The sequence below is a fragment of the Nicotiana tomentosiformis genome, chromosome 5 (assembly GCF_000390325.3).
Source record: "Nicotiana tomentosiformis chromosome 5, ASM39032v3, whole genome shotgun sequence".
Taxonomy (NCBI): Eukaryota; Viridiplantae; Streptophyta; class Magnoliopsida; order Solanales; family Solanaceae; genus Nicotiana; species Nicotiana tomentosiformis.
This window is the reverse complement of record NC_090816.1, coordinates 76,549,551-76,561,454: the sequence shown is the minus strand read 5'-3', so window position 1 is coordinate 76,561,454 and position 11,904 is coordinate 76,549,551. Positions and strand designations below refer to the sequence as shown.

Here is an 11,904-nt window from a genome sequence, read left to right as displayed (position 1 = left end):
TACTCAGTACTTTATTCGTACTGACGTCCGTTTTATTTGTAGATGTTGCATGTCATACTGCAGGTCCTGATAGACAGGTAGGTGAAGCTCCCCCACCATAGTAGGCTGCCCAGTTCAGCGGTTATTGGCTAGATCCCTTCTCCAGACTTGTCGTGGTCTTGGTATGCATTTTTGTTATAGACATTATGGGTATGTCAGGGACCTGTTCCGTAAATGTTGCAACACTTATGTTCCTTTAGAGGCTCATAGACAAGTGTCGACTCATGTATAGTCTGGAATGCCTTGTCGGCTGATTTATGTTGTATAGCCTCTCATGGCAGCGTGGCAGCTCGTACCTTATATATAGTTTCTTGACAGCCTTGTCGTCCCATATTTTGTATGTTCATGCCATTATCTTTCATTTTTGGTCATTTATGATTCATGTTTACTATTTATATTGATCTCGTCAGCCTTTAAAGATAATAAGGAAGGTTAGATAAAATATACATCGGTGCTCGGCAAGTATGGTCCGAGTGCTAGTCATGACCCTCCAATTTGGGTCGTGACAAGGTCAATCCATTAAAGGTGGAGGTCAGGCCATTAGAGGTGGAGGACAGACAGCTAGAGGCCATCCGAGAGGCGAAGGTCAGAATGGTGGGGGCTAGCTCCCTTTTTATGCATTCCTAGCCAGACCTGAGGCTGAGTTATCTGACGTCGTCGTCACATGTATTTTTCCAGTTTTCCATAGAGATGCCTCAGTTCTATTTGATCTGGACTCTCTTATTCCTATGTGTCATCCTATTTTGCTTCATATCTGGTTGTGCCTCGTGATTCTTTTAGTGCTCTTGTGTATGTGTCCACGCCTGTAGGAGATTCTATTATTGTAGATCGTGTTTATCGCTCGTGTATGATATTTATTAGAAGTCTTGAGTCTAGTGTAGATCTCCTACTTCATGATATGGTGGACTTTGATGTTATTTTGGGCATGGATTGGCTGTCACCTTATCACGCTATAGTGGAATGTCACGCCAATACTGTGACCTTATGCATGCCGGGGTTTCCTTAATTAGAGTGGAGAGGAACTCCTTACCATTCTACCAGCAGTCGGGTAGTTGTGGTCCTTATGTATCTCATCCTAAGCAGCTAGCCTACAATGCACCATCAGCTCCTATTAGTACACCTCTGATTCAGAGTTATCTGGGTGGTTATCCAGATCGATAGGGCCAGTTCTAGGGTCAGCAGTCATAGCAGTCGAGGGCTGGTTATACTTGTGGATATTCGAGGCACCTTTCTAGGTTTTGCCCCAAGTCACAGGGCGGCATGCCACAGTAGAGTTGTCGGGCCATGGTTCTGCACCGGTTGCTTCACCGCCAGCTCAGCTAGCTAGAGACGGGGGTCAGGCTGCCAGAGGTGGAGGTCAGACCATTAGAGGTAGAGGTCAGGCCATTGAAGGTGGAAGCCAATCAGCTAGAGGTCGTCCGAGAGGCGAACGTCAGAGTGGTGGGGCCCAGCCCCATTTTTATGCATTCCCAGCAAGACCTGAGGTCGAGTCATCTAACGTCGTCGTCACATATATTGTTCCAGTTTTCCATAGAGATGCCTCAGTTCTATTTGATCCGGACTCTACTTGTTCCTACGTGACATCCTATTTTGCTTCATATCTGGTTGTGCCTCGTGATTCTTTGAGTGCTCATATGTATGTGTCCGCGTCTGTGGAAGATTCTATTTTTGTAGATTGTGTTTATCGCTTCTGTGTGATTTTTTTGGGAGTCTTGGGACTAGTGTAGATCTCCTACTTCTTGATATGGTAGACTTTGATGTTATTTTGGGCATGGATTGGTTGTAACCTTATCACGCTATATTGGAATGTCACACCAAGATAGTGACCTGAGCCATGTCGGGGTTGCCTCAATTAGAGTGAAGAGGAACTCCTGGCCATTCTACCAGCAGGGTTATTTCCTATATTCGTGATTCTAGTATAGAGGTTCCATCCATGGATTCAGTATCAGTTGTGCATGAGTTTCCAAAGGTGTTTCCTGCAGATCTATCGGGGATGCCACCTGACAGAGATATCGACTTCTGTATTGACTTGGCTCCGGGAACTTAGCCCATTTCTATTCTACCATACTGTATGGCCTCACCTGAGTTGAAGGAACTGAAGGAGCAGTTGCAGGATTTGCTTGATAAGGGATTTATTAGACCTAGTGTCTCGCCCTTGGGTGCACCAGTGTTGTTTGTAAAAAAAAGGATGGTTCGATGAGGATGTGTATAGATTATCAGCAGTTGAACAAAGTCACCATCAAGAACAAGTATTAGTTGCTGATGATTGATGAGTTGTTTGATCAGCTTCAGGATGCCAAAGTGTTTTCGAAGATTGATTTGAGATCTGGCTACCATCAATTGAACATTAGGGCATCGGATGCCCCTAAGACAGCTTTTCGGACTCGGTATGGGCATTTTGAGTTCCTAGTGATGTCATTTGGATTGACAAATGCCCCAGCAACATTCATGCATTTGATGAATCGGGTATTTAAGCCCTCTTTGGATTCTTTTGTGACCGTCTTCATTGATGCCATCTTGGTCTACTCTTACAGTCGAGAGGAGCATGAGCAACATCTTTGGGTTGCAAACTCTAAGAGATAGTCAGTTATATGCCATGTTTTCAAAGTGTGAGTTTTGGTTGGACTCGGTTGCCTTTTTGGGGCATGTTGTGTCAGCTATAGAGATTTGGAGCTTCCTGGGTTTGGCGAGTTATTATTACTGGTTCGTGGAGGGGTTTTGATCTATTGCAGCCCCATTAACTAGATTGAACCAGAAGGGTGCCCCATTCAGGTGGTTTGATGAGTGTGAGTTGAGCTTTCAAAAGCTCAAGACTGCTTTGACTACAGTCCTAGTGCTAGTGTTGCCCACAGGTTCAGGATCCTACACCGTGTATTGTGATGCATCGCGTGTTGGGCTTGGTGCAGTATTGATGCGGGTTGTCAGGGTAATTGCATACGCGTCTCGACAGCTGAAGGTTGATGAGAAAAATTACACTATTCATGACTTAGAGATGACAATGATTGTTCATGCATTGAATATTTGGAGGCATTACCTCTATGGCGTGTCGTGTGAGGTATTCACAGATCATCGGAGTCTACAGTACTTGTTTAAGCAAAAGGATCTCAACTTGAGGGAGTGGAGGTGGTTAGAGTTGTTGAAAGACTATGATATTACCATTTTGTATCATCCCGGGAAGGCATATTTGGTGAGAGACCGCTAGCATCAGATGTTCAGGCCTTGTCTAATCAGTTCGTGAGGTTAGATGTTTTGGAGCCTAGTTGGGTTCTTGCTTGCATGGTCTCTCGGGCTTCTTTGTATGAGCGTATCAGAGAGCGTCCATATAACGACCCCCATTTGCTTGTCCTTAAGTACACGGTGCAGCACAGTGATGCCAAGCAGGTTTCTATTGGAGAGGATGGGGTGTTGCAGATGCAGGGTTGGATTTGTGTGCCCAATATGGATGGGCTTCGTGAGTTGATTCTTGAGGAGCCCCACAGTTTGCGATATTCCATTCATCTGGGTGCCGCCAAGATGTATCAGGATTTGAGGCAGTATTATTGGTGGAGAAGAATGAAGAAAGATATAGTTGTTTATGTGGCTCGGTGTTTGAATTTCCTGCAGGCGAAGTACGAGCATCAGAGACCCGACTGTTTGCTTCAGAGATATGATATTCCTGAGTGGAAGTGGGAGCCTATTACCATGGATTTCATTGTTGGGCTCCCACGGACTTTGAAGAAATTTGACACAATATGGGTCATTGTGGATAGGTTGACCAAGTCGGTGCACTTTATTCTTGTGGCATCTACTTATTCTTCAAAGCGGTTAGCTGAGATCTAAATTCCTGAGATTGTTCGTCTTCACGGTGTGCCAGTGTCCATTATTTCTGATTGGGGTATGCAGTTCACATCGCACTTCTGGAGGGCCGTACAATGTGAGTTAGGCACACGGGTTGAGTTGAGTAGAACATTTCACCCCCAAACAGACGGACAGCGCGAGCGCACCATTCAAATATTGGAGGATATGCTTCCGGCCTGTGTTATGGATTTCAGGGGTTCTTGGGATCAATTCTTGCCACTTGCGGAATTTGCCTACAACAATAGCTACCAATCGAGTATTCAGATGGCTCCTTATGAGGCCTTATATAGGAGGCGATGTCATTCTCCAGTTGGTTGGCTTGCGCATGAAGAGGCTCGACTGTTGGGTACCGATTTGGCTCAGTATGCTTTGGGAAAGGTCAAGATGACTCAGGATCAACTTTGTACAAAACAGTCTAGGCAAAAGAGTTATGCCGATCGGAAAATATGTGATGTTGCATTCATGGTTGGAGAGAGGGTTTTGCTTCGGGTTTCACTCATGAAGGGTGTGATGAGGTTTGGGAAGAAGGGCAAGTTGAGCCCTAGGTATATTAGACCCTTTGAGATCCTTGAAAGAGTTGGTGAAGTGGCCTACAAGCTTGCATTTCCACCTAGCTTATCAGTAGTTCACCCGGTGATACATGTCTCCATGCTCTGGAAGTATCATGGTGATCCATCCCATGTATTATATTTCAGCTTAGTCCAATTGGACAAGGATTTGACTTACGAGGAGGAGTCGGTGGCCATTCTAGCACGGTAGGTCCGGAAGTTGAGGTTTAAAAGTTATCCTTATGTTAGAGTGCAATGGAGAGGTCAGCCAATTGAGGCAACTACTTAGGAGTCTGAGTCTGATATGCAGAGTAGATACCCACACCTTTTCACCAGTCGAAGTACCTTTTTATGTACGTTTGAGGACGGGTGTTTCTTTTAGAGGTGGAGAATGTGATGACCCAATAGGTCATTTTAAGTTCTAGCCCTTACTTCCATGCTTCGAGACCTTGATTAGCTCCGCTTAGTGCTTCTCGATTTGTGTACATAGTCTGGTGGACTTTGATGTTATTTTAGGCATGGATTGGTTGTTACCTTATCACACTATATTAGACTATCACGCCAAGATGGTGACCACATCCATGCCGGGGTTGCCTCGATTAGAGTGAAGAGGAACTACTGGCCATTATACCAGTAGGGTTATTTCTTATATGAAGGCTCGGCATATGGTCGAGAAGGGATGTCTAGAATATTTGGCCTATATTCGTGATTCTAGTACGGAGGTTCCTTCCATGGATTCAATAGCAGTTGTGCATGAGTTTCCAGAGGTGTTTCCTGTAGATTTGCCAGGGATGCCACCCGATAGAGATATCGACTTCTATATTGACTTGGCTCCGGGAACTCAGCCCATTTCTATTCCACCATACCGTATGGCCCCGCCTGAGTTAAAGTAACTGAAGGAGCAGTTGCAGGATTTGCTTGATAAGGGATTCATTAGACCTAGTGTCTCGCCCTGGGGTGCACCAGTGTTGTTTGTGAAAAAGAAGGATAGTTCGATGAGGATGTGTATAGATTATCGGCAGTTAAGCAAAGTCACCATCAAGAACAAGTATCTGTTGTTGAGGATTGATGACTCGTTTGATTAGCTTCAAGGTGCCAAAGTATTTTCGAAGATTGATTTGAGATCTGGCTAGCAGTTGAAGATTGGGGCATTTGATGTCCCTAAGACAATTTTTCGGACTCGGTATGGGCATTATGAGTTCCTAGTGATATGATTTGGGTTGACAAATTCCCCAGCGGCATTTATGGATTTGATGAATCAGGTATTTAAGACCTATTTGGATTCTTTTGTAATCGTTTTCATTGATGACATCTTGATCTACTGTCGCAGTCGAGAGGAGCATAAGAAGCATCTCCGGGTTGTACTTCAGACTCTGAAAGATAGTCAGTTATATGCCATGTTTTCAAAGTATGAATTTTGGTTGGACTCCGATGCCTTTTTGGGGCATGTTGTATCTAGCAAGGGCATTAAAGCGGATCCTAAGAAGATTGAGGCAGTTCAGAACTGTCCTAGACCTACATCAGCTTCAGAGATTTGGAGCTTTCAGGGTTTGGCAGGTTATTATAGTCGGTTCGTGGAGGGGTTTTCATCCATTGCAGCCCCATTGACTAGATTGACCCAGAAGGGTTCCCCATTCAGGTGGTCCGATGAGTGTGAGTTGAGCTTTCAAAAGCCTAAGACTGCTTTGACAACAACCCCAGTGTTGGTGTTGCCTACGGGCTCAGGATCCTATACTATGTATTGTGATGCATTGCGTGCTAGGCCTTGTACAATATTAATGCGGGATGGCAAGGTGATTTCTTACGTGTCTCAACAGTTGAAGGTTCAGGCTTTGGCCAATCAGTTCGTGAGGTTAGATGTTTTGGAGCCTAGTTGGGTTCTTGCTTGCACGGTCTCTTGGTCTTCTTTGTATAAGCGCATCAGAGAGCGTTAGTATAACGACCCCCATTTGCTTATCCTTAAGGACACGATGCAACACAGTGATGCCAAGAGGTTTCTATTGGAGAGGATGGGGTGTTGCGGATGCAGGGTTAGAATTGTGTGCCCAATGTGTATGGTCTTCATGAGTTGATTCTTGAGGAGGCTACAGTTCGCGATATTCCATTAATCCGGGTACTGCCAAGATGTATCAGGATTGGAGGCAACATTATTGGTGGAGAACAATGAAGAAAGATATAGTTGCATATGTGGCTCGGTGTTTGAATCGCCAGCAGGTGAAGTACGAGTATCAGAGACCTGGCGGATTACTTTAGAGACTTGAGATTCCCCAGTGGAAGTGGGAGCGTATTACCATGGATTTCGTTGTTGGGCTCCCACGGACTTTGAAGAAATTTGACGCAGTATGGGTCATTGTGGATAGGTTGACCAAGTCAGCGCACTTCATTCCGGTGGAATCTGCTTATTCTTCATAGCAGTTAGCTGAGATCTACATCTGTGAGATTATTCATCTTCATGGTGTGTCGGTGTCCATTATTTCTGATCCGGGCACACAGTTCACATCACACTATTGGAGGGTTGTACAATGTGAGTTAGACACACAAGTTGATTTGAGCATAACATTTCACCCTTAGACGGACGGACAGTCAGAGCGCACCATTCAGATGTTTGAGGATATTCTTCGCGCATGTGTTATGGATTTCAGGGGTTCTTGGATCAATTCTTGCCGCTTGCAAAGTTTGCTTACAATAATAGCTACCAATCGAGTATTCAAATGGCTCCTTCTGAGGCCTTATATGGGAGTCGGTGTCGTTCTCCAGTTGGTTGGTTTGAGCATGGAGAAGCTCGATTGTTGGGTACCGATTTGGTTCAGGATGCCTTGGAAAAGGTCAAGATGATTCAGGATCGGCTTCGTACAACACAGTCTAGGCAGAAGAGTTATGCCGATTGGAGAGTTCGTTATTTTGCATTCATGGTTGGAGAGAGGGTTTTGCTCCGGGTTTCACCCATGAAGGGTGTGATGAGGTTCAGGATGAAGGGCAAGTTGAGCCCTAGGTATATTAGACCCTTTGAGATCCTTGAGAGAGTTGGTGAAGTGGCCTATAAGCATGCATTGCCATCTAGCTTATCAGCAGTTCACCCGGTGTTCAATGTTTCCATGCTCCTGAAGTATCACAGTGATCCATCCCATGTATTAGATTCCAGCTCAGTCCAATTAGGCAAGGATTTGACTTCCGAGGAGAAGTCGGCGGCCATTTTAGCACGGCATGTTCGGAAGTTAAGGTCTAAGACTTATCCTTATGTTAGAGTGTAGTAGAGAGGTCAGTCGATCGTGACAGCTACGTGGGAATCTGAGTCTGATATGCGGAGTAGATAACCACACCTTTTTACCAGTCCAGGTACCTTTCTATGTCCGTTCGAGAACGAACGTTTGTTCTAGAGGTGGAGAATGTGATGACCCGATATGTCATTTTGAGTTCTAGACCTTACTTCATTTTTTGAGACCTCGATTAGCTTTGTTTACTATTTCTTAATTTGCGTGCACAATCTGTATCATTATTTTTGGAAAGTTTTTATGTGAAAGATTGAAGAAAATATGAATTTTGCTTTAAAAATTATTTGAGTTGACTACGGTCAACATTTTGTGTAAACGACTCCGGATCGGTATTTTGACGATTTTTGTGGGTCTATATCGTGATTTGGACTTGGGCGTATGCCCGAAATTAAATTCGGAAGTCCATAACTCGATTTGACGCGATTTGTTGAAAACTAGTAATTTGAAGGTTTAAAGATTTCCAAAGTTTAACCGTAGGTTGAATTTTTAGCTACCGGGTTCAGATTTTGGTTCTTGGACTTGGTATAGCTTCTTTTTACTATTTAAGACTTGTATGCAAATTTTGGTACAAAATGAAGTTGATTTGATAGGATTCGGATGCTCGGTTGTAAATTTGAAAGTTCTTGAGTTTCTTTGAAAACTCCATGCACTTTGATGTCTGATTTGTAGTTCTAGGTGTTATTTTTGTGTTTTGATCATGCGATCGAGTTTGTATGATATTACTAGACTTGTGTACATGTTTGGTTTGGAGCCCGAGGGGCTCGGGTGAGTTTTGGATAGGCTACAGGTCATTTTTGGACTTAGAGTTGCAGGCTTCAGCTGGTTTTCTGGTGTCTAGTGCAATGTTCCTCGTGATCGCAAAGCCTCTCTCGCGATCGCGAAGGGTAATATGGGATGGGGAGGAGTTCATTCATCGCGAACGCGAAGTAGTTAGGGGTTTACCATTTGCGAACGCGACCTGCCTCTCGCGAACGAGTAGGGTTAGGGAGGGACTAGGGGGAGCTGGTCAGTTACTCTACGCAAACGCGTTCCTTGGATCGCGAATGCGAAGGAAGGAGGAGTAAGCCTTCGCGAACGCGAAGAATGGCTCGTGAACACGAAGGCCTTTGGACGTTGCTGCATCGCGATCGCGTCAGGTCCTTCGCGAAGGCGAAGAAGACCTGACGCTAGTGATTAAAACAATCCCAAAATCGGGATTTATCCCATTTCTCACCATTTTGAAGTTTGAGCTCGACCTAGAGGCGATTTTGAAGAGGTTCTTCATCCCAAATGTCATAAGTTAGTAGATTTTAACTTGTTTTCTTACATTTTCGTAAACATCCATTGATTTTAACCTTTAATCTATGCTTTTTCATGATAGAAATTAGGGATTTGGGTAGAGAATTGGGAATTTTGATAAATTGAGATTTAGACCTCAAATTGAGATCGGACATCGAAACTAATCACATAATCAGGCTCGGGGGTGAATGGGTAATTGGATTTTGGTCTGAATCTCGTGTTTTGACCTAGCAGGCCTGATATTGACTTTTGTTGACTTTTTTCCAAAAACATTAAAGACTGAATCTTTTTCACTCGTGGGTAATTTTTAAAGCTTATTTTGAACTATATTTGGTTAGATTTGATTGGTTTGGAGGCTAATTCTAGAGAAAAAGCCGCGGTTGAGCATTGATTTGATCGCGGAAGTGAGGTAAGTATTGTGATTAACCTTGACTTGATGGATTAGGACCCGTTGGTCTATTTGCTACATGTTTTATGTGTGGGGACAATATATATGTGAGGTGACGAGTACCTATGCGTTGTCATTGTGATAAAGTATGCGAGTGAAAATTGTTTCTTTGTATTATATTGTTTCGTTAATTATGTTATCCATGCTTAGACTAGATTATTACTTCTTTAATTATTCGTTTCGTAATTATTGCTTATTTTAAAGATGTTGAATATGTTTTGGAAGTTGGAGTTTGATATTATGACATCATATTTGAAGTTAAATTATTCCCCACATTGTTTATTATTCGGATTTATATTATTGCATGGTGAGGACGAGAGTAAAAGCACCAAGGGCGATGTCGTGCCATTTTTTTCATATTATTACATGGTGAGGACGAGAGTAAAAGCACGAAGGGTGATATCGTGCCATTACATTCATATTATTGCATGGTGAGGACGAGAGTAAAAGTACGAAGGGTGATGCCGTGCCATTTTCATATAATTGATTTAACTGATTTTCGGTTTTGGTGATTTACTTAGTTATTTCGTATCTTCATACTTGTAGTATCTATTATATATTCCCCATTTCGCATGTCCCCTCTCTGTTAGTATTTTATCATTTTTTTTTGCTATTCTGTTGTTTTATATACACTTGTACATGTTTATTTTCGTAGGTGCCTTGTCATAGCCTCGTCACTACCTCATCGAGGTTAGACTCGATACTTACGGAGTACATTGGATCGGTTGTACTCATACTACACTTCTGCACTTCTTGTGCAGATACTGGTATTTGTCCCACCGGTGCTTGAGGTGCATCAGCTCGGATCATTTTTATACGGAGACTCGAGGTAGATCCGCTGGCGTTCGTAGACCTTGAAGTCCCCTTCCATTTTCCATTTTTATTGTTATTCTCTTTCGAACAATTGTATTTATTTCAGATTATGGTTGTAGACTTCTAGTTGCCAGTGTACTTGTGACTCTGGATTTCTGGGAGTAGATATTATCACGTGGTTTATATTAGCACTGTGTTAGATTTGGCATTTATTTCTTGTTAAATATTATTATTTTGTTTTTAACTGCTAAAATTGATTAATTAATATTTCATGTCGGCTTGCCTAGCAAGTGAATGTTAAGCACCATCTCGACCTCGAGGTTGGGATTTCAGTGATGATAATATATTGCACAGATTATTGCTAGTGAGTATCATATAACTTGAATCTCATCACTACTTCACCGATGTTTGTCTTGATACTAATTGAGTACACGTTATCCCGTACTCATACTATAGTTCTGCATATTTTTGTGTATATCCGAGTGTTGGTGGCAGTAGATCTCAGGAGTGCGCATTACTTTTAATAGAGAGAATTCAAGGTAGCGCTGCATGTACGTTGTAGGCCCTTGGAGTCCCCTTCCCTTATCTATTGGTATTTATACATTCAGACATTATTGTATTATTGAGACATCTCTTGTATCCGGTTTTAGAGCTCATGACTCTATACTACCTGGTTCTTAAAATTTGATGTTATGGTATTATTTTATTAGCTATTTCTGAAGTTTTATTCCACTATTTATGTTATTTCGAACATATTTTATCTTGTTTCATTGTTTTGAATTCATATTGCATGTTGGCTTGCCTAGTCTTGGAGGTAGGTGTCATCATGGCCTTTGCTGGAATTTTGGGTCGTGACATATATATACTATTAATCATAAGTTTGGATATAGTATTTATTATGAAATTATTTATTCAATCTTAATAAAGTTTTAAATGGAATATATATTCGTCTTTGTCCTTAGCTTATATAGTAGATGACTTAGTGTATAAAGTCTAGATTATACACAGAAGATTGAATCGTCAGCTCTTACAAGTATAAAGTTTGAGTTCGCAATCTAATGATGGAATTGGATAAACAATCAAGAATGTTGTATCACAAGATTAAATATAATTTATCATGATTATGAAAGATGGTTTAATTCTGACTTCTTGTGCTAATACATTTTGTATGTATTGAACGGACTAGGTAGAGATAAATATTTTATACTGACTTAATAAAATAAATTCTCTAGTCATTAAATATACTTATACTCTTAATCTTGATATAATTAATATTAGTTATGTATACTATTTATTGTTTTTATTTATTACAAGGGGAGATTCTTTCGTTGGTCAATATTCTTGGTAAATTAGATAATATATATATATATATATATATATATATATATATATATATATATATATATATATATATATATATTCTGTATGTGTTGAACGGACTAAGTAGAGATAAATATTTTATACTGACTTAATAAAATAAATTCTCTAGTAATTAAATGTACTTATACTCTTAATCTTGATATAACTAATATTAGTTATGTATATTATTTATTATTTTTATTTATTAAAAAGCGCGATTCTTTCGTTGGTCAATATACCTGGTAAATTAGACAATAATATATATATATATATATATATATATATATATATATATATATATATATGCAAA

General features: G+C 41.3%; 2 protein-coding genes across 2 annotated transcripts; both read left to right on the top strand.

Moving 5' to 3' along the window:
- The first annotated feature begins 4,140 nt into the window (after window positions 1-4,140).
- LOC138892601 (uncharacterized) lies at window positions 4,141-4,635 on the top strand. Its single transcript, XM_070176337.1, has one exon. The coding sequence runs from the start codon at window positions 4,141-4,143 to the stop codon at window positions 4,633-4,635; it is 495 nt and encodes a 164-aa protein (XP_070032438.1).
- A 2,500-nt stretch (window positions 4,636-7,135) lies between these two features.
- LOC138892600 (uncharacterized) lies at window positions 7,136-7,675 on the top strand. Its single transcript, XM_070176336.1, has one exon. It carries the CDS (start codon window positions 7,136-7,138, stop codon window positions 7,673-7,675), a length of 540 nt encoding a protein of 179 aa, XP_070032437.1.
- Window positions 7,676-11,904: the final 4,229 nt, after the last annotated feature.